Source organism: Macrosteles quadrilineatus, unplaced genomic scaffold (assembly GCF_028750875.1).
Source record: "Macrosteles quadrilineatus isolate MER2022 unplaced genomic scaffold, UCM_ALF_1.0 Scaffold_2__2_contigs__length_208266976, whole genome shotgun sequence".
Classification (NCBI taxonomy): Eukaryota; Metazoa; Arthropoda; class Insecta; order Hemiptera; family Cicadellidae; genus Macrosteles; species Macrosteles quadrilineatus.
This window is the reverse complement of record NW_026542595.1, coordinates 137,463,364-137,485,503: the sequence shown is the minus strand read 5'-3', so window position 1 is coordinate 137,485,503 and position 22,140 is coordinate 137,463,364. Positions and strand designations below refer to the sequence as shown.

General features: G+C 35.7%; 1 protein-coding gene across 3 annotated transcripts; it reads left to right on the top strand.

Moving 5' to 3' along the window:
- The first annotated feature begins 3,731 nt into the window (after positions 1–3,731).
- On the top strand, positions 3,732–20,943 carry LOC128987679 (protein SET-like). 3 transcript variants are annotated; one of them, XM_054408659.1, is made up of 3 exons: positions 3,732–3,880; positions 17,235–17,707; positions 20,245–20,943. In XM_054408659.1, the coding sequence occupies exons 2-3, from the start codon at positions 17,285–17,287 to the stop codon at positions 20,641–20,643; spliced, it is 822 nt and encodes a 273-aa protein (XP_054264634.1). In that variant the 5' UTR covers positions 3,732–3,880; positions 17,235–17,284; the 3' UTR covers positions 20,644–20,943. The 3 variants fall into 3 exon arrangements, with proteins under 3 accessions (XP_054264634.1, XP_054264635.1, XP_054264636.1); XM_054408660.1 differs by lacking the exon at positions 3,732–3,880 and adding an exon at positions 3,943–4,069; XM_054408661.1 differs by lacking the exon at positions 3,732–3,880 and adding an exon at positions 4,077–4,193.
- The last annotated feature ends 1,197 nt before the right edge of the window (positions 20,944–22,140 follow it).

Sequence of the window (22,140 nt, the reverse complement as noted above, 5' to 3'; positions counted from 1 at the left end):
AGAGCTTAACGGTACTTTCCTCCCTTGTCTTCAGGGTCTACACACAATTGACTTGGTTTTCTTGTCTTTTGCCTGAGTTTGATCACAGTAAACCACACTTTGTCCTGAGTGAAGAGATCTTATGAGCTTCAGTCCATAATAGTGGAATATTGCCCTCTCCAGATATGAGAGGTGTCATCTGCAAAAAGTGTTCTAGAGCCATTAGGCCATTTAGGTAATGATCAAGAGCAGCGGCACAAGCACTAAACCCTGTGGTTAATCTTCTAATACTGGATGAGGCCCCATTTTCTTAAACCATCTGTCTTCTGATGGCAATTAGGGTTTGTCACAATTGTGTCCAGGCATGCCATGTTTCAGGGTAGGTTCTCTTGAGGTAGGCCTAATGTTTAACCCATAGCTTATTAAAATAATAGCAGGCCTCCCCTTTATAGCTCAACATATGCATGTTTAAGTCAATAACATGAAGAAATGTTCTAGTTTAGCTTAGCTTAGTTTAGACACGAAGTAAAGTTGGTGCAAGAAGTTTGACATGTTATCAGTTGAGTTGGGGATCTGTAGACTGCTATCCCTATGGTAGATCTTTGAATAAAATCCAGGAGTGTCCTAGCTCTTGACACACAGTGTTTGATGTGATCCCGTGGGCTAAAATTAAGGGACATAAAGTCCAAGGTCCTTCACATTGTGCACTTGCTTAAGATTAACACCACCATTCAGTAGGTACCTAGGCAAAGTAGCTCTCATCATGGCTCCCAGTGTAAGCCATAACCAGGCACTTATTAGTACTAAGTACTATAACATTTAATTCCATGAAATTGATCTTGCCAACTAGTTATTCTTTGGAGAGTAAGCTGAAGTGAAGAAGTTGATAGTCCTCCTGATGAGACCTTCAGGGCCGGCGAGAGCTGTCAGGGCCGCTAGGCTGAGCGATCGGGCCCCCTTTTTTCCTGACTAAGTCGCCAGCCGCCTCCGTGCCATTTTGTTACACAAATAACAATATATTTCTTAAATGCTTGATAGTTTGATTAATTCATGTGCTCACAGTTGCACCTTTATTCAAGTAAAAAAAAATATGAACAAGTCAGGCCTTGAGTTACAATTCAAGTCAAAAATTACTTAGTGAACTGAAAAACTAGGCCTATCCTAAAGTTTTTGACTTTTGGCAGATTATGGACAGTAAAAATGTTACCTTTGGCCGGGCCGGCCCCCCTGCCCCACCCTCTAGCCGGCCCTGCTTTAATGTCATCAGCAATTAAACATCAAGAAATCTGTCTCGATGATGTCTTTAATCTTCATATGTCGTTGAAAAAAATACAAAACAGTAGCGGGCCCAAGTGCGACCCTAGGGGGACACCAGAAAAGTTCAGGAAAAGGCAAAAAGGAGGAGTTCTCATATTTGACAATGAGATATCTTCCCTTGAGATATAGCTTGCTAACCATTGGAATAACGGTCCGCAGACTCCAAACGCCATGAAGTTTAGCCAACCAGATACGATGGTCGACTCTGTCGAAAGCTTTGGCAAAATCAAGGTATACACGGTCAACCGATCTGGTCTCAAGGAATGCTGTCATTAGTACTCATATGTAAATGGAGAAGATAGGTACCTAGCTGTAGAGCGCCCCTGAAAGACACCGATGTTCAGGTACAATATGGACACTGAGATTAAACTGAAGGTAATCCAAAAGACCTTGGACAAAGCTTTTGTGAATCTATTGTATTGGTAACTTGTTATGATAGTTTGTTATTTATATAGTTAAATCATCATTTGAGGTTATCTTGTATGTATTGTTCTTATAATCTTGTTGTTTCCAGTTTTTTTTCACTACTTTTGTACTGGCCCATTTGTTGGAAACACACTGTATTTTCTGTGTATTTTATTCTGTACAAACTTCTCTGTGTTTTCTTGTAAAAATAGTGTGTCCGTTAATAAATAAATAAATACTTTCAACAACTTTTGCTATCGTAGACTATATCGGAATCAATATGACGTAGTTCTTTACATTTTCCCTTTCACCCGATTTGAAAATAATTGGTATCACACACAGTAGCTCTGCTTGAAACACTGGGGGAAGACTCCACTCGTATGTAAAGCTTGAAACAGAATGTTGAGATCACCGATGAACAGAACTTCAGTATTATCGGTGGTACTCCATCATTCCATCAGGGCCTGCACTCTTTTCTACCATCAATAAGGGTTTCAATTTTCTTCTTTACATCTACATCACTTGCGGTATACAGGGTGTTTCCGAATTGTCTGGACATATTTTGTGGAGTTGTTCCCTGGGCTAAGACAAACATAAAACCCCATATAGGTCTAAAGTGCCCAGATTTCCGCCTATCGGTATGTTTGTGATTTTTATAAATTATTTAATATCTTGGGTATTTTTCAAGATAAAGACTTAAAATTTTGCATGAATGTGTAGTTTTGAGAGTAAAAAGAACTGTGAAAGTTTTGTTCCAATATCTCAAGCCGTTTCAATAGGGAGGCCATTTAAAAACTTTAATGCCAAATTTCATGAAAACCATAAATATTAAGAAACTTTTTTATCTGGCAAAAAAGTAATGTAGAAAAAAACTGATAACTCAATTATTTTTCATCTGATTTTAACAAACAAGGCCTCATTTGATTTGTATCAAAATTCTCTATTTTTTGAAGGCACAAGATGTTCTTAATATTTACGGTTTTCGTGAAATTTGGCATTAAAGATTTTAAATGGCCGCCATATTGAAACGGCTTGAGATATTTTATTTTTTATTTTTTTTTTATTTATTTACTTTACAATCTGTTCTATTATACATTGAACAATAAGTAAATACTATGTAATACGAAAAATTGACTTTGGAACATTAAAAATAGCTGTTAAGCACTCTCAACAACAATATATTTGAATATTTGAGATATTTGAATGACATTTTCACAGTTCTTTTTAACTTTCAGAACTACACATTCATACCAAATGTTAAATCTCTATCTTGAAAAATGCCCAAGATATAAAATAATTTATAAAAATCACAAACAGACCGACAGACAGAAATATAGGCACTTTAGACCCATACTTATATATGGTGTTTTATGTTTGTCTTAGCCCAGGGAACAAGTTCACAAAATATGTCCAGACAATTCGGAAACACTCTGTATAAAAGCACAATTTGAAAGAGAAAAATTCAATCCATTGTCAAAGTTTGGTACGTTAGTAGTATCAGTATCATCATTTGCAGTGAAAACAGATGAGGAATAATCTGCAAATGATTGGCATTTGCTTGTTGATTCAAATGCTTCTTCTGAATCTGTCATAATCTTGTTCTATTACTCTATTCTAAATAGTCAGCCGTTGGTAAATATTAAATAGTAAACACTTCTTATTATTACTTTTTGAAAACATTACATTACAAACATCTATGTTGTTAAAATAAAGAGATATAATTTACAATTTGCGTGTATTTCAATAGTACGGTCACAACAGAATCAAAACACATTCGGGTTAGGTGGTTAGGCTCAGAGGAAGATCTCAAATTGTTCACATGGGTCAAAAAGATTTAAAGTTTTAAATATCATCTTCAGATTGTGTTCGGTTCCTTTTTTCCAAACATGATTGATTGTTTATAGTGCGTTTTAGACGTAAAGAAGCACGAAATTAGTGTTTGTTTTTTATATAGTACGTTTTAAGCCGTTGGCTTTATTTTCTCAGAGCAAAATTTCTGATGTTTTTACTTCCGGTGAACTCTCGTTGTTTTTCTCAGCAAGTTTGGAAGCCATCTTTTAAATTTATTGTCCATTTTCGTTTAGTGAGGCGTCTATTGTCTATTCTAAATTAAGAGTGTTATAGGTGTGTTAAACCCTTAATCGAATTTCACATTAGTAAAATAATTGACCACCCTTAGGTAAGTTACACTTGTGTTTCTAATTTTTTGCACTAACCTTGTTTGTTATCCTACAAAACACATAACCTTACTATTTGGCATTGGCAGCATTCCCGGGCGTTGTTGGGTTCTCGACGTAATGGAGTGGTGTCTTGCCGATCTTCCTGAATTAGTTCTATGTGTTTATGATTGTTAGGCCCGTTCACGTTGGTAATTATTGCAATTTTAGTATAAGTTAATGCCTGGAATTTAATTAAATTTTATAGTTCTGTCGAATTTCCTTCAATCGAGTTAATCTCATTGTATTTTCCCTCCAGACTGACAAGCCGAATGGGTAATTATGTTATCAAGGCCTTGTGTTTATTGCGATTATTTCCTGAATGGTTTGGTTTTACTTTGAACATAACGTAAATAGGTATTAAAATCCTATTCTCTCCAAGTTTTTTTCCTCGTTAGTTGGCTATCAGTTAGGCTAATATCTTATTATTTAACTATTAATTCATAAAAAAGGGTTGCCTCTTAGAAAATTTTATGTTATGTAGGTCTAGCCCTAGGCTTACTTGAAAGTTGTGAAATCCAATAATAGGCTATGGTAAATTGTTGTCTCCTCTTTCATAGACATTCAATGAAACTTACATAACCAATTGTTATTATACTTAAACCCAATTAAGTTATGCCTAAGTTAGGCCTAAGTTATTTGGCCTTACAGAAGATGGTGTTGGGCTTGTTTAGCTTGCTTATCCGATGTCTGAGTTTTAGAAGCTTAGATCCGCTTAAGAGAAATAGACTAAATTTATAAATATAGCCTAACTTAATTGTTGGTAGGCCTAGGCCTAAGCTATTTATACTTAACTTAAGCTGTTTGCAAGAAATCCTAGCCTACTTCTCACAAGGCTAATCTTATAGATAGCCTATATTGGGCTTTCTGGACTTTTCTTCTAAGTCAAGTTACCGCGCCAAAGCTGGTGGCGGCTGAGGGATCAGGACGGCCAGGTTGGTGAGCAGGTCCAACCTATATAGTCCTACCTGACCGTCCTAATCCCTCAGCTGCCACCAGCTTTGGCGCGGAGTATAAGTAGGCCCAACTTAAACCTTCATAAACCATTCCTATGGTAAGATCCTATAAAACAATAAATAAAGTACTTAACTTAGGCCTAGGCCTAAGTTACCTTTAAAACATTTTTTAAGGCGCGGAGCACATCGCACACCTACGAACAAAAAGTGAAGTGATGCGTATCTTAGTTAGGCCTACTTCGGTTGAAACTGAAACAATGAATGATCTTATAAAATAGGCCTACCGGTACTGAACTTGTATTACATTACTACTTTTATGTTAAGATTGTATTTTTTTGTTGCCTTAAGTTTATCCGTTGTAGGATAATAGCCTATGCATTTTAGGGTTTGCACGTGATTTTTGAAATTTTTGTTTCCATTCTATCTTACTTGAAATTCAACGCTGATTCCATTTAACATTAATCACATTCTTTTTCTGTGGAAAACAACCATAACGCGAAAAAACGACCATAAAAATGTTTTTTTGCAAAAACATGTCATGTGGGTAGGTACTCAAATCAACCGGAATATTAACAGATCACGAATATGCAAGAATTTTTGGATCCGACGTCAATTAAGCGAGATTTTGACAAAAATGTGATAGGCCTACTACCAGCAATAAGTCTAACCCCAACTCACAAGGGGACACGGGTAGACTTTCGTATCTGTTGGCACAAACAACGTAGACTTTCGTAAGTTATCTGTTGGCACAAACAACCGAATGAAAGGTTTGATTATTCAATATATCGTTTGGTTAGTTAGGTTAGGTTAACCTTACCTAACTATGAACCAAACGATATATCGATCGGTATTTTCATTCGGTTGTTTGTGCCAACAGATACGTAAGTCTACCCGGGAACTTTTGGGTGGGGGAGACATCTAACGTGGTTTATCATCAGAAATCAGGCGGGGGAAAGGGTAGGGGGCCTAATTTAATGTGTAAAAGGGTAATTTGATGGGAAATAATGGGTAGATAATTAACTTACAGTAACTTTTTTTACAAAAAGAGGTTGGCAACCTCTTTTAACCCTCCGAGTGTTAAGTGTGCGTAATCGACGCACAACACTCCCGCCGTGGTGTTATGAGTCGCTTTTGCGACACACAAACATCGTTTACGGCGAAGGCTCTGGGGCTGACTGAATCAGATCGAGATTGGTATCGTTTTCAGCAGATTCTAAGCATTCTCCTGATGTCTGTTTCTAGACGCTTTTAATTTTAGTTCCGAAAATATTGTAGCAGACAGATGACGTTTGTGTTTGTAAACAACTTGGTTAACTCCGCACCGATGACTGATGTGTTTTATTACGTTAATCATTGTTTTAGTGTTAAAAATAAAAAGTAGTGATATACGTGGTGCATTATAAAAAGATTGAAGTGATTTTGAAGGGCTGGTTGATGATCCTGAAGAAGTAGGTAGTGATAATGATGTAAATACATTAATCCGCCAGATTCCTAGCTATGGTTAGGCTATGCATTCTTAGCTAACGCTAAATGTACGAAATCAGTTTTTCACCCATAGCTTATTTATTTGCAAACCTACTTCCTTATATTATTATATTTTTGGAATCCTCATAAAATTTTGAACAAAGTGGCTATTTTAAAATATTAGACCTAAAATTATAAAAATTTATTGAGCGCAAACAAAATGTTTCATTTATTTTATAATTTTTGAGAAATGATTGTTGTAACAAAAATTGTTTTTGTAATATTTTATATTCCCTATTACATTGAAGCCCATAATTTTCCAAACAAAATGATATATAAAACAGTATATAAGTTACGGGTCATTCCATGTCAAATCAACCAATAAAAATACCCCCGCCGCAGCAAACCTGCCGTCTAAGCGAATTTCCATTTGGCTGAATTAATTTTCAATCCATCTATTTAAATAACATTAGGTTTAACGAGTACCTAGGTTTGCTGCTACAAGGAAACTAATAAAGTGTGTGTTTTAAGTAAAATAATTATTGCTTAGTAGAAAATGAATATATTTGCCAAGTTTGATCAATCCATAAACAAGCAAACTACAACATTTTACAATATTCTCCATAAGAATAACATGGGAATTTTAAATTTACAATTTTTTTAGTTTTCTCCGTAACTAATAACTGTACAAAAACACTTTGATATACTGAATTGTTTGTTTTTTTAAGCTCTTTAAGAAGGTTTAGAGAAAAATAGGGAAATTTTGTGTTTTGAAGGTCAAAAGTGAGAAAAACCAATTTTTACCCCATAAAACCCCCCATAAAACCCTGTTCCCATGGTCCGATCATGCTGGATCGCGAACTCATTCAAGTTTATCCCGCCTTACACCTTCAAACCAAATTTCATCAAAATCGGATAAAAATTACTCAAGTTATCGTGTTCACGGACACATATATATATAAATCTATATATATATATATATCTATATATATATATATATATATATACATATATAAAAATTTGAACGAATGGTGTTTTTGTCCTCTGGGGACATCAAAATGAAAAAGTAAATCGGTCCCGGGCCTAAGTCTTACCATGAGACCTACGGTAATAGCTACTTCCCTATAGGGAAATTCGCTAAAAAATTTCAGAACTTAAGGTTTTCAAAATGGGCAATATTTGGTAATTTTGTTCTATACCTCAAAGTAATAGAAAATACAAAATTTTAGATTTTTTTGACTTTTTGTTTCTGAGTTATAAGTTTTTGAAAATCTAAAAATCGGCCGATTTTTGACGTGTTTGGAAATCTTTAAATAGGCCTCTAACTACAAAACCATTCAACTTAGAGAGTTCAAACTTTCACCATTCTCTTTAGAATTTCAAGAGCTACAATTTGATATGTCACTTGACTATATTAGCTTAGTAATAGAAATTTTCAAAAATCCAAAAAAAGTTTTTTTAAAAAATTTTTAAATCAAAATGTTTAATTTTTTTGGGGATAAAATATGTTTTTTGTACTTCTTATTAGAGTGCATGTGCCAAATTTCATTATGGTACTCCTATGGGATAATATTTAAAAAAATACTACTGTGTAGTCAAACAGGTTAAAATGAACACAAGTTTTTATTGACTATAGATGCATGACGTGTCATAGTGTACTGTAATCTTAATAGGTTTGAGCAAAGAAAAATTTATTGTGAAAATACATAATTATAAAGAAAGATCTGTATTATAGTGCAGTAAAATAAACTATAATAATCTAATATATAAAATTCTCGTGTCACAGTGTTTGTCTGCAAACTCCTCCGGAACGACTTCACCGATCGTTATGAAATTTGGTGTGTAAATTCTGTAGGTAGGCCTATGCGAATCGGGCGTAAACTATTTCCCGTTTCGAAATTCTTAAAAGGGCTCCGCCCCAGTGGCTCTGGAGTTTCCCATGTTAACCTTATGAGAAATGGAATTAATGAATCTTAACAGCTGTTTCAATTTAACAATTTGGTTCTGTTCTATGATGTTCAATGGCATTAAAGTTACAAGGATTACCAACAGGGTGCAGCACTATTATTTCTTTTACATTTATGACAACAGCTAATTTGCAACCAAAAGGTGAGTGAGCGTAGCGAACGAACTTCAACCTGGAGGCGAGTTAGCGTAGCGAACGAGCTAACCTGAAGGCAAGTGAGCGCAGCGAACGAGCTCCAACCTAAAGGTGAGTCAGCGTAGTGAACGAGCTCCAACCCAAAGGTGAGTGAGCGTAGCGAACGAACTTCAACCTGGAGGCGAGTTAGCGTAGCGAACGAGCTAACCTGAAGGCAAGTGAGCGAAGCGAACGAGCTACAACCCTAAGGTGAGTGAGCGTAGCGAACGAACTTCAACCAGGACGTGATTGAGCGATGCGAACGAGATCATCTTGAAAATTAAACGTAACGGTACTTAAATTATAAATAGTCAAAGGCAAGACAACGTCTGCCGGGTCGGTCTGTCTTAGGGGAAACCTATAACTTAGGCGATACGAAGTTCGCCGGGTCAGCTAGTAATCTATCTATATATTAATAGGCAAGCATGTTTCTTTAAAACCTTTTTTCTCAGCTCGTGTGCATCGCAGGGAAAATCTACGCATACTGTTAGAAAGATATTTGCCTGTAGATGTGCAAAAAATAAGCACAAAAAACGAATTTGAAAACTTCAAAAAATTAACATGGACCAACTGGGTTGCCATGATGGTGACGAAATAACAACAAAATGTAAACAGAAAATCAAAACAATTGGAGGAAATCCCAATCACATGTTTTATTTACAGTGTGGGGAGAAAATATAGTAGTCTGTACATTAATTATTTTTGGTCGAGTTTCGACCACAGGACGACCACTAGTACTTATAAAATAATAACTACATTGAATACATTTTACCAATCAGTAGGCTTTAGGCCTATGCCTGTCATTGTATTTTGTAGCAAATGATTCATACAAAAGTTATTGATATTAGGCCTACATAAATGATAATGAAAAGTAGGATCTTCACATCAGTACAAGTTGCTCCAGATGCTAAGTTAACGATGTACCATTTGAAGAAATAAATGGATTTGTTGCTTGTGTGCATATAACAGAAAATGTTGGATAGCTTGTGTTTTGTCTAAAAACCAATCTGAAAAAGAACTTACTAAGTTATACCATAGACAAAAATACCATTTCTCCATCCTCATTGGACCACCTCCTTCTTTTGCATATCCCAGAAGACCAGATGTATTAACAGTGCCACATAACTTTATTATAAATGCAGTGTTAATCCAACCACGCCAACTGGTAGGACATACAAATTATCTACCGACGAGATGTCCAGAGCTTCCCGAATTTTATCAAAGAAGAAACAAGCATTATATGCATTTAAAACCATTACATCCTGGTTTCAAGACAGTGACTTGTGATCACATCAGTTTACTAGATGATAATGTTTTTATTGTAAATTGAACACTGAAATATGACCATCTTAAATAAATATATAATATTATTGTAAATACTTTATGAATAAACAACCTTAAATTGGTTATTTTAAAGTGATAGCATGAAATGAAAAAGACATTACTGTATTCAAAGAACATAACAATAAATTTCATGATTATAAAGAGGTGGTAAGAATATCAACGACTTTTTTTATGAATCATTTGCCATTTGCTACAAAATACAATGGCAGGTATAGGCCTATATAGCCTACTGATTGGTAACAAATGTATTCTATGTAGTTATTATTTTATTATTAGGTATTATTAAATTATAGTTTATTTTACTGCACTATGATACAGATCTTTCTTAATTATTATGTATTTTCACATAACATTTTTCTTTGCTCAAACCTATTAAGATTAGGCTACAGCAGGCTACTATGTTACGTCACGCATCTATAGTCAATAAAAACTTGTGTGCATTTTACCTGTTTAACTACACAGTAATTTTTTTTTATAATGATCCCATTGGAGTACCATAATGAAATTTGGCACATGCACTCTAGTAAAAATTACAAAAAACATATTTTTTTCTCACAAAAATTAAACATTTGGATTTTGAGATTTTTCAAAAAAACTTTTTTTGGATTTTTGGAATTTTTTATTACTAAGCCTTCTTTCACACCAGCGCGGTGCGGGGCCGTCCCGCACCAGACGAAGCTGTTTAGACTATTGAATCATATGGGAGCTTTCACACCAGTGCGGGTTGACCCGGACAGACCTAAACCTCCGTCCGGGTTGAAAAATCACCCGCACGAACCTAAACTTCCAATGCGGGTCGAAACCGCATGAATAGTTTTTAGATCATGGGTTCTTATGTACGCTTTCACACTTGCGCGGGACGGGCTGGTTTTGCCCGCACATAAATCAGTAGTTTTGACTGTCTATGCCTATCAGTGGTTGAGTGTGGTTGATTTTGTTGTACTCTTGTAAATAGGCAAGTTTGTTGTTCTTGGTATTGAGGTTGAAATTTATATAGAGCTTATTAGTTTGGTCAAGCTTTATATTTTGGTTTGGTTTGAAGGTAAGCGTGTAGGACGAGACCCCCACTGCAGCAAACCATCTTTCATTTGCATGTTTAAATTTTTACAAACAATTTGATTAAACATGCCTGATTTATTTAATATAAAAACATTTGGTTTAACGAGCACTTACATGTTCTTCTAAATGTATGGAAGGAAATGAATTGTTGTTAGCTAAAAGCTACCTACATATATGTGCATAAAAATATCAACTATATATCAACCATATATATCAACTACAGAATTACTTTATCTCCTATAGTGCACTGAAAAAAAAATGGTCCCAGATGTTATAGTATATTTCATAACAAGAGTAGAAAGTGAGTCATTACATATTTGAGACCATGTTTGAAGTGCGAGATTCATCCCACAGCTGTCACCATAACTTTTAAAAACACAAGGGATTGACATTTTTACACACACGGCATCGATCCAATTAGGTTGTTTAGCAAGGGGGCACTGTATTTTATTTTCGGATACAACAAGTAGCATAACAACCTTACTTTTATTTATTTGAATGAAATGCATCCGAAAATCACAAAGTTTCAGCCTGGAAACGCCCGGATCCGGGCAGCTAGTGTGAAAGGGCCTTGCGGGTCGACCCGCATCGATGGTGCGGGACGGTGCCGCACCGCGCTGGTGTGAAAGAAGGCTAAGCCAATATAGTCAAGTGACATATCAAATTGTAGCTCTTGAAATTCTAAAGAGAATGGTGAAAGTTTGAACTCTCTAAGTTGATTGGTTTTGTAGTTAGAGGTGTTTAAAGATTTCGGAACGCATCCAAAATCGGCCGATTTTTAGATTTTCAAAAATTTATAACTCAGAAACCAAAAGTCAAAAAAATCTAAAACTTGGTATTTTTCATATTCTCTAATAGTATAACTTATAAAAAAAGTATCATTGAATTCTGTGATTTCAAGTTCCAGACCATTGGTTGATTTCATATGGAATGACCCTTACCCTACTTCAGAGTGTTTTTAAGTTTCTAAGATACATTTTAATAAAACCCTGCGATTGCACAATAAATGGGCCGACATTAAGACCATTACTATGGTTACTTGGAGTGTTAACCCTACATTTGCCCGTCCACTTAGACTACAGATCTGTGTGTGGAACGTACGCAGCAAAGCAAGGGGTGAGCCGGTACGGTACCAAGGGTAACTGTACTGATAAATTTTAGTGGCATTGACCAGGATCCGAACCCACAACATCGCTGCCTTGGGCCCGAAGTCCGTGACGCTACCAACTGAGCCACCGACTCACCTAAACTTAGTCGGAAGAATTAAGTTAATAAGTTATGGGAAATTGCTTGGAATTGGGAAATGGTTGTTTTAGCTCTGCCAGGTTGCTTGTTAGGTTAACTTAAGTTGGGTGGGGTTGGTTTGGTTAGGTTTGGTTTGGATAGGTTTAGTTGGTTGGTTAGGTAAGGTTTGGTTAGTTTAGGTTAGGTTATGCCTAGTATAAACAATTATAATAAAATAATGACCAACTGATCAGCTGGTATTTTAACACAGACAAAGGTTGGAACAAAAATCCAAAATAGCATCGCAGATCTTGCTTATTTGACGTCGGATCCAAAATAATACTTAATATTCCGGTTAATTTGAGTACCCACATGATGTGTTTTTTGGTAAATAAACATTTTTGGTCGTTTTAGAAGTTTTTCCGCGTTATGGTCGTTTTCCACAGTAAAAGAATGTCTTTTTCAAAATCAGCGTACATTTCGAGTAGAATGAAAAAAAATTGAAAAATCGCTTGCAAACCCTAGAATGCATATTTACGCCGCCTTAAACTTATCTACATCTTAGATGTATCAAAAATAGACTATTTTGGGGGAAATGCCTAAGTATTTCATCCTGAAAATCGCGTTTGTAAATCCCTTCCACTTTTTCGGCAAATACCTAACTTATATCACCCCAAAAAACACAATTGAAAATTGTGAAAAGCGTTAAAAATCACTTAACCCTCCGAGGGTCACGCGTCGAGTTTAAGACGCACAACACACTTTGTGTAGGGTCACGCGTCGAGTTTAAGACGCACAAACATCGTTTATGGCGAAGGCTCTATGACTGACTGAATCGGATTGAACTGGATCGAGTTAGGTATCGTTCTTTCCGTAATATTCTAAGCTTTCTCCAGAGGTCTGTCTCTAAGCGCTATTCATTTTAGTTCCGAAAATATTGTAGCAGACAGCTGACGTGCGTGTATTTGTAAACAGCTAGGTTCCCCCGGACCGATGACTGATGTGTTTTATTACGTTTATCATTGTTTTAGTGTTAAAAATCAAAAGTAGTGATATACGTGGTGCATTATAAGAAGATTTAAGTGGTTTTGAAGTGCTGGTTGATGATCCTGAAGAAGTAGGTAGTGATATTGATGTAAATTATCAGCCAGATTCCTAGCTATGGTTAGGCTATGCATTCTTAGCTAAACGCTATGTACTGAAATCCGTTTTTCGCTCATAACTTATTTATTTGATAACTTACCTCGCTATATGATTATATATTTGTAATCCTCATTAAATTTAGAACAAAGTGGCTATTTTCAAATATTTATAGGCCTATAATTTATACAATTTCATTGAGCGCGAACTTATTTTTTTTTTGAAAATTTTCGAAATTATATTTTTTTTTACCTAAAAATTTTTTTTTGAAAAAAATGTTCCTTATGTTTTATTTGAAGCCCATGATTTTCCAAACAAAATGGTATATAGAACATTAGAATTAACATTGTTTTAAGCTTCTCAGATCCGTTTTAATAAAACCTTGCAAAGGGGCCAAAAATAGGTGGACATTAAGGCCTAAACTATGGACACTCGGAGGGTTAATATTGGCACACTTGACTGGTAAATGTGTTAATAACAGGTATATAGACTCTGTTGTAAAAAAAACCCGATGAAAATATCGATCAATATCGATTATTTCATTATTAACCTTTATATCATTTGGTTAGTTAGGCCTAACCAACCAAACGGTATAGGTATCGAATAATTTTTCATTCGGTTGTTACAACAGATACGAAAGTGTACCCTCAATAACTTTATACCTAGGCCTACTTAAATTAACCTAATCTTGGTTTACCCAAAATCGGCCATTTTCGGCTTGTTGCTAGCATAAGTATGGGTTAGGTTAGATTACCTAGGTTAAGTAGGTTAAATTAAGTTAAGTATGTTGAATTACTTATTTCTAGGCCTAATTTGGTTTAGCCAAAAATGGGCAATTTTTGGCACTGCTATTTTTATACGATTTTCAAACCTGGTTTTCTGGGTATAAACGGCATTTGCCGAAAAAGTGTTCGAATGGACTGGACTAAGATAACACAGAAAAGTAAAAAAAATAATTTTCAAGTCCCAAAAATCATTGATTTCTAATAGACCCTAGCGCTTTTCCCAATGTTCAATTGCAATTTTCAGGGTGAAATAGTTGTTTCCCCCAAAAGTACGAAAGAGAAAAAGTGCTTAAAATAGCCTAATTTCGTTAGATAAAGAAAATAAAATGCAATAGAACTTAAGTAGTATATGTTCGGTACATTAGCGATCTTATTTAGCCATGTGGGGAAGGCAGGTCGGGGTTTATGCGGGTTCGTGGCTGCATTAAGTTTTTTAAAGTTAGGTTAGATTAAGAAGGTAGTAAGAAGTGTTGGTTGTCTCGCCGCGGCCTTTTATTACAGTAGTCCATGTCAGCATCGCTGACAAAAAACCTCATGAAATAAAAAATTCAATATGTTATTGGTGAATGAGTTTTTACTGTATTTTAAGTTTTATTAACTTAAGTTACCGTAAGTGGGCCAAGACTATTTGTTTGTTATAAAAGTTCCTGTAATTTTTAAAAATTTATGTTTGTTTATATAACATAAAATGACTCATCGGCTGACCGTTAAGTTTCAAGGTGAATAAAAATAAGTTAACCCTCCCAGTGTCAAACATCGATGCATCGATGGTAATGATGTTCTGGGGTGTCAAGCGTTGATGCATCGATGGTAGTACAGACAGTTATACATTGTCTTTTAACTCAGTAAATTTCAGTCCAATTTGGACTGGATTTATATCACTGTAAACAGCAGAATACTGGCTTTCTGCTGGTGTTGTTTTATAGCCTTACTTTTGTTTGTCTGTTTCCAGATGTTTTGAGAAAAAGAAAATGTTTTGGTTGCGTGTTGTTGTTTACAAGTTGTTTGTTACTATCTTTTCTTTATTGAAAATTGATTTTTATCAGTTTAGATTAGGTTATGTATTCAGATGTACAAAATAATCAATGATGACTAAGTTAACTTGTTGGTTTCATGTGTTTGCAGTAAGTTTTGAAGATTCATAATGGCAGTAGTCATTGTAATTGGCCTAGTGAGTGATTTTACGACTATTCCTTTCTCATATTTATGACTCATGGCTATCCTACAAATTAAATTTACTATACTGTACTAAAAATCATATTTTATTTTTGCTACAAAACTTAGAAATTAATGGCTATTTCAGATGTTTCATTTAGTTTAGAAATTACTTATAAAAATAGGGGCACAAACTTTTTTTTATATTTTTATTTTGTAATTTTTATCTTTCTAAGTACTTTTTAACTATAACATATTTATAAAATCAATTATTTATGCTGAATTTTAATGTGCATTTATTTAGCTGCATAAAAATATATAACAAGGTATAGTTATTTTGCAAAGTAGATTTGTTATAGTATTAAATAAACATTGCTGCCAAATGCCTGAAAATCGCCCGACACCACACAAAAAAATGACTTGACACCAGGAGGGTTAAATAAAAATATTAACAATGCCGGTTAAAACTTACTAGCCTAAAAACTTAGTTATTGGCCTGGTTCACACGAGCCACTTATCTAGCCGACTAGGCTGTGACTAGGTAAGCCTGACTGGGTAGCGGACCACAGGATCAAATGGAGCCGTTCACGCGAGTGAAGGGCGATGACTAGCTAGTCGCGTTAGAGCTCGGTGTCCCAAAACATAGTCGGGCCCCACTTCCCAGTCACTCATGGCAACTGCCCAGTCACCCGCTCTAGCGGCGTAGCAGTACACGTAGCCTTATGGGAGCGATCAGGTAGTCACGCTGCAGCTCGCATTCTTCCATTTGTTCTCATTGTGCACCAGTGATGGATCCGAGTGGTTTTGATATAGATATTTTCATCTAGTCCGTGGACATTTTGCTCGTGTGAATCGGTATCCTGTGGTCCGCTACCAACCCAATCGGGCTTATCTAGTCACATCACAGCCTAGTCAGCTTGATAAGTCGCTCGTGTGAACCGAGCCTTAGGCCTAACTTAAGTTAGATAGACCTATAAATTCTTTCAGGAAGAAACACATTAGAATTACTTACTTAAGTAGGCCAGCTTAGATTAGGCCTATGTTAAATTATTTGACATTTTTTAAAATAAGCATAACCTACTCATTTGTTTTGTGTCAATTATAACTTTAAATACATCCAAATATTTATAAAATCTTTCCATTTTGAAAATACACGAGGCCTACTTATTTAACTTGCATAGTTAAACATAATTGGCTTGTTACATTCGTCAGATAAACTTACCCTTTACTTATAAGTAAATAAGCCTAGAACACATTGTCAGACACTAAGTCTCTGTAGTAATCAATTTATTACAAATTAAAAGGCTTTATAAGGACTATTGCACAACCAAGCTGATAACCCACTAAGGAAAGATGTGATAAAATTGTTATAAGCTAATAAAAACAATGGCTTTTCCCAGTCTCCAGATAGTTCCGACAATTGTCGAGGGAGCACAGCACCTCCAAAGCAGAGAGAATCGAAAACAAAATTACAATGCTAAATATTATGAAGAGAGAAACATAGGGCCACTACGCGTGACCGGCCTTAGCTGCGGGGCTACCTGCAGCGCTGAACAATGTTGCGTTATAAAACAAAATGGAGAAGGCCACTAAGTGTGGCCTTCCCGATCCATAGGGCAGGAGAAGAAAACAATAAATACGACCGCATAGGGTTAAATTGAAAATCTATTTTTGTGTATTTAAAATGGAGTCAATATTTTCATAGACCAGTAACCAAGCTTTCATATTTCTTAAAAAAATCACAAGTACTATTAGCTGCCTCCAAAACAAAACAGCTGTTACAACCCTACTTGCGATGTTGTCACTTCGAAGGCCGGGGCCTGGAGTTAAAGGAGGCTGTGCCTTTATCCTCTTAGTCAGGGTATACAACATGCCACCGCAGAACCCTGACCATGGGACTAGGTCCTATAGTAAATCTGTAATTATTGTTTGTACTAGGCTAACCACATTGTTGAATTGGTGGGAGAACTAGAATCCGATTAAAATTCATTTCTAACTAAGCAATTTTCACTATAGTTTCTTATAATAGTTATTATTCTTTTTGTTTCAGGTGGTTCAAACTTGAATTTACTGTTTTAATTCTATTGAACTTTGTACAAAATGGCTACAAATGGTTCTGGATCACCAGCAAAGAAAATTAAGAAAGTAGAACTAGGGAATGGAGAGACGACTGGGGAAGAAGACCCAGAAACTCAGAAGGTCCTTGAGGAAATTGACAAATGCCAAAATGAGATTGATGCTCTAAATGAGAAGGCCAGTGAAGAGATTCTCGGCATTGAAAGAAATTACAACAGGCTAAAGAAACCACATTTTGAGAAGAGAAACGATATCATCAAGAAGATTCCGAACTTCTGGGTCACTACTTTTGTGAACCACCCCCAACTAAGCCCTCTGATTGATGATGAAGAAGTAGATTGTCTTCAGTATGTCACCAAAATCGAGGTGGAAGATTTTGAAAACATTAAGTTTGGGTTCAAGATCAACTTTTATTTCGAAGAAGGAAACCCCTACATAGAAAATGATGTAAGTATTATATTGTTTTTACATTTTAAATCAATAACAAAATAGTTTTTAAGCCTTTTGAATATTTTGCTTGGATCTCATCATTGTCAAATGCTGCTTTTTATTTTGCGATTTCGTCAAGAATCCCTTGTGATGTCCAACGACCAAGAAGTATCACTCGGTCCCAATTCTCCACTACGTAAGTATTTAAGAAAGTATAATGTCTTGCTACATGTTGTAATTAATTATTTTTAGTTTATTGTTACTCTTTTTAGCAAATTTCCCTGGAAGTAGCTATTACCACTGACTAGTGGATACTGAAAGAGACTTCCCATCTATATGGACCAGCTGTCTCCAATTTTTATTGAAAAAGAATGTAGGCTAGTTGAGTGAGCTGGACCAAGGCCCCACTAGAAAAACAGGCCATGCTGCAGGATCCATGACGTCATACTAGTGGATAGATTTCATTGATAAATTCATTGCCATCACCATTCCCATATGTTTTATGTAAATAAACAAGCTGGTTGTTTGTAAGATTTTAATGGTAAGAGTTTAGTACAACTATCCACCACTGTGACGTAGTGCTGCACTGCCCGAGCTGCAGCATGGCCTGTTTTTTCTAGCCTTGGCTGGACGCAGAATACGCTAGTGTCTAAAATGATATTTTATACCTTATTTTTCGTTGCTGATCAAGTTGATGAGTCTTAACAGTTGTTATAGTTCACAATACATAATTCCATCAGTTTGACTTGATAAAAAAGTGTATGTATTCCACAGAAATTAGTAGGCCTAATTTAGATCAACACAATCTGTCGGTGGCTCACATAAACTAAAGCCTAATCCACACATGGAGACTGAGTCGGCCGACCAACACAGTTTCGGACACAAGTTTCCGATGTGTTTTGCGTCCACACTAGCCAGCCAATGTTTCTGTGCGGGCTTTATATTTCTGAACCAAAATAAACAAAATTTTGTATGGTGCTAAACGATTGTTGTATGGTGCCAATGAACCTAGGAATAGACGATGATGGACCCAACATTTTCTCAAGCAAGGCTTGTATTATGGTCACAATCTTCTATCAGACCTTCAGATTAGGTGAAGGATTAAGGAACTTCACGAGGTTGACTTCTAAAGATTTTGAAGTTTTGTTTGTTGGGCCTAAGATATCACACTTGATGAAGAGATGGATAGTTTCAAAAGTTTTGCGCCAAGCCGCTTTCTCTATAAATTTGTTAGTGAACGTATATGGCGATCGACGATGGTTGGGAAGTAGGTGGGTTAGATGTACACTATCATAAATACGCGGGAAGTGGTCACCAGGGGAGCAGACTACATTGTGCTGAACTCAGAACTGCAATTGACTTCCACTCTCACGGTAGTCGGCACTCGGCAGTGTGTTTTATCTTTGACTAGTATTCAATGGTTTTATCCTTAACTGTTTATTATGAATGTTACTGTAGGTACCAATTTCATACAAAAAAATTATTACTGATGTTTTCTAGAAATATTTTTAGCGATTAAAGCAAAAAAAAAAAGCCTTTGTAAATGTGTAGTAAAAGTTATTTTCCCACCCATTCCAAAAATTACAAATCCTAATACCAAACGGCTACTTCCCAAAAACTGGATTGTTGCTGCCTAATACCATAGACTAGGACTAGATCAATGGCCTATAGTTTGTGCTAATACTGAACAACAATCCCACTGGTGCTCAGGAAGCCTGTAATCATGTTATAGTAGTTTACAAGTGCGATCACGTAAAGTTTCTTGAAGGCTAATTACCCGCGTTGCGTACACTACTTTACCTGCGACTATTTTTAATTACCAACAATCACTACTCATAACGTCTCTTAGGTGAGCTTATGTTTTCTTTTAGCCTCTCATTGCCACTGATTGTCCATGCAACGACTCATTGTCCTAAGCACTCACTCGTATAATCAATTAAATTGGCCGTAACAGCTGAAGCTGATGTTCAAAGCATTAAAATTTTCATTTGTTTCTCTCGATCCTTGAACCTCATTGGTCCTAACTTGTACTGTAAAGTAATGCTGTTAAATGGTGAACAATACTGTAAAGTAAATCTCTTAAAGGCTAGCTTCTCTCGCTTGAGGTATGTGAGTGAATTAGGTTTCAGGCAGAGCAGGGTAGGAATATTACACATTGCGATACCAGATTATTTGATGGAAGTTTATTGGACAATGTCGTCTCGCCACCATCACTATAAATTATTATAGGCTAATGTGGTCATGGCAGAAAATAACCTTGAGATCGCCATAATTGCTGGAGAGATAATGTTGTTGTTTTGGAGATATTATTCAACTAGACCTTTCTTTTTATGAAAATACAGTATAAACTCGTTGTTAATCATTGCTCTGATTGACTAAGCCTTAAGATTAACCAATGTTTGAGAGGAAAAAACAAAATAGCCTAGCTGTTTGTAGGCTCAAACTAAAAGTAGTTGTATTAGTGTGTTGTGATCTCTAATCGTTAGAATGCAGATAGTGATAGTGTCAACGGTTCTTCAATTAAATGTCAAACTAAATTGGTATATTTATTTTAGGTTCTGACAAAGGAGTTTTCAATGGGAGCAAATGGTGAGCACAAATCCACAAGCACGCCGATCAGATGGAAGAAAGATCAGAATCTGTGTGAAAAGAAGAAGAAGAACACTAAAGCGAGTAACAGCCGCAAACGAGCATTCCAGGACGAGAAGAAGTTCTTTGACTGGTTCTGTGACAATGAAGACCCTCAAGGCGACGACATTGCTGATATAATCAAGGATGACATCTGGCCGAACCCGCTCCAATATTACCTTGTACCTGACGTGGATGGAGAAGAGAACGGGCTGGACGACGAGGGAGACAGTGAAGGGGATGATGAAGACATAGGGGATGAAGAAGAGGTGGAGGGTGAGGAAGGGGATGAGGGTGAGGAGGGTGATGAAGGGGAAGATGAGTAAGATATGTAGACAGTGGAAATGAACACTAAATAACTGTAAATTAAAACTTCACCTAATATATGTTAGTGTTACAAACCATGTACTCATTGTAACAATTATTTAGACATACCGTACACTTTTTACGTTTTAATTTTTAAGATTTTTTTCAGAATTTTCCAACAGAAGTGAAAGACAATTCCAGTGGTTTTAACTATTATGGCTGCATGGTTTTCAGATCTTGAGTTCAAAATAATATTTCGTATTTTTACAATTGTAATGATTCGTTCCTGCAAAAATAAAGGAATTAGTGGTGGCTCGTAACTTTATTGTATTCCAGCTGGTTAGGAATTGATAGTGAACTTGAATCCCTTAGTAGCCCTCTTGCATCTTACAATCTTGTTAGCACTTTTATTGAGATTTTTATTTCAGATTTATTTTTAAATAGTACTTAAGTGATGAGAGTCTACTGGTCTTGATTATTGTTAAAATCATTCAAAATAAATTTTTAATAACTGTGAATAAATATTTTTAACCTATCCATATTAAATTATGCCTAGTTGCAGTATCAGCCTACACAACACAAGGTGTAGATAAAAAGTAACGATACTGATTTTGTAGGAGCCAAGTGTCTTTAATCAAGTGTCTGTCATCCCTCTATATTCAGGCCATTGCCTTCCTTCAAGTGCTTTGAACTGTTTTACCTTTTCCCAACTCTCATAGAAATAACTTAAATGTCTTACTAGGACAATTGTTGAAAAAGGTGTTTATTCCTCAATCCTCATTTGGACAACTGATTGATACTTGTATACATGTATTATATTTAATTTATTTTTTCAGCAGGAAGGGCACTTAACTTACTTAACTTCATTTTTACTTTTTTATTTAATTCAAAAAGTCAAAATAAACATTACTTAATAATTCTGTGAGTGTAGTATTTTTTAACAGCTATAACTTGTCTTAACAATTCTTTTTCTCATCATACTTTTGCAAAAACTGCACGGATACTAAAACAGCCATTGTAATGAATCAGGTTGTCTACTGAACAAAAAAAACACGTTTTTGAAAGTTAAGCCTATTAAATTTTCTATTTTAACAGAGGGTGTGGATCATGAAAAAGGTGTGTGTGAAATGTTCAATAGTTGTAATGGTAGCAGTTGTATCAGTCAAAATGTTTCCAGAGCATGTCACCTCAGTTCAGTTGTGTTGTACTGAGGTGACTTTTTCCATACATAACAAGGTCCATCCAGAACTAAGACTATGGCCTTAGTTAATAGCCCGAGATCAGGCTGGTTCGTTCAAACAAATGTTCTGTGGGACTGAGATTTTAATTAATGTTATTTTGATCTTTTTAACTCATTTTGTTCTGATTGAATTCAGGGCCGTGAAAAGCTACTTAGCAAAAAGTTTACAGCCGTAATTTTATCGCCTAAGATGTGACGTCAGTTTTGCTTAGTGGGGAAAATTTTAGGGGGGTTAACCATTAAACTGTATAGATTGGTGGAAGGCCAACTAGAAGTA

Excerpts from the sequence above, each read along its gene's own strand:
- LOC128987679 (XM_054408659.1), top strand. The coding sequence starts at position 17,285 with ATGGCTACAAATGGTTCTGGATCACCAGCAAAGAAAATTAAGAAAGTA. Across the intron at positions 17,708-20,244 it reads ACCCCTACATAGAAAATGAT|GTTCTGACAAAGGAGTTTTC; the intron begins GTAAGTATTATA and ends TATTTATTTTAG.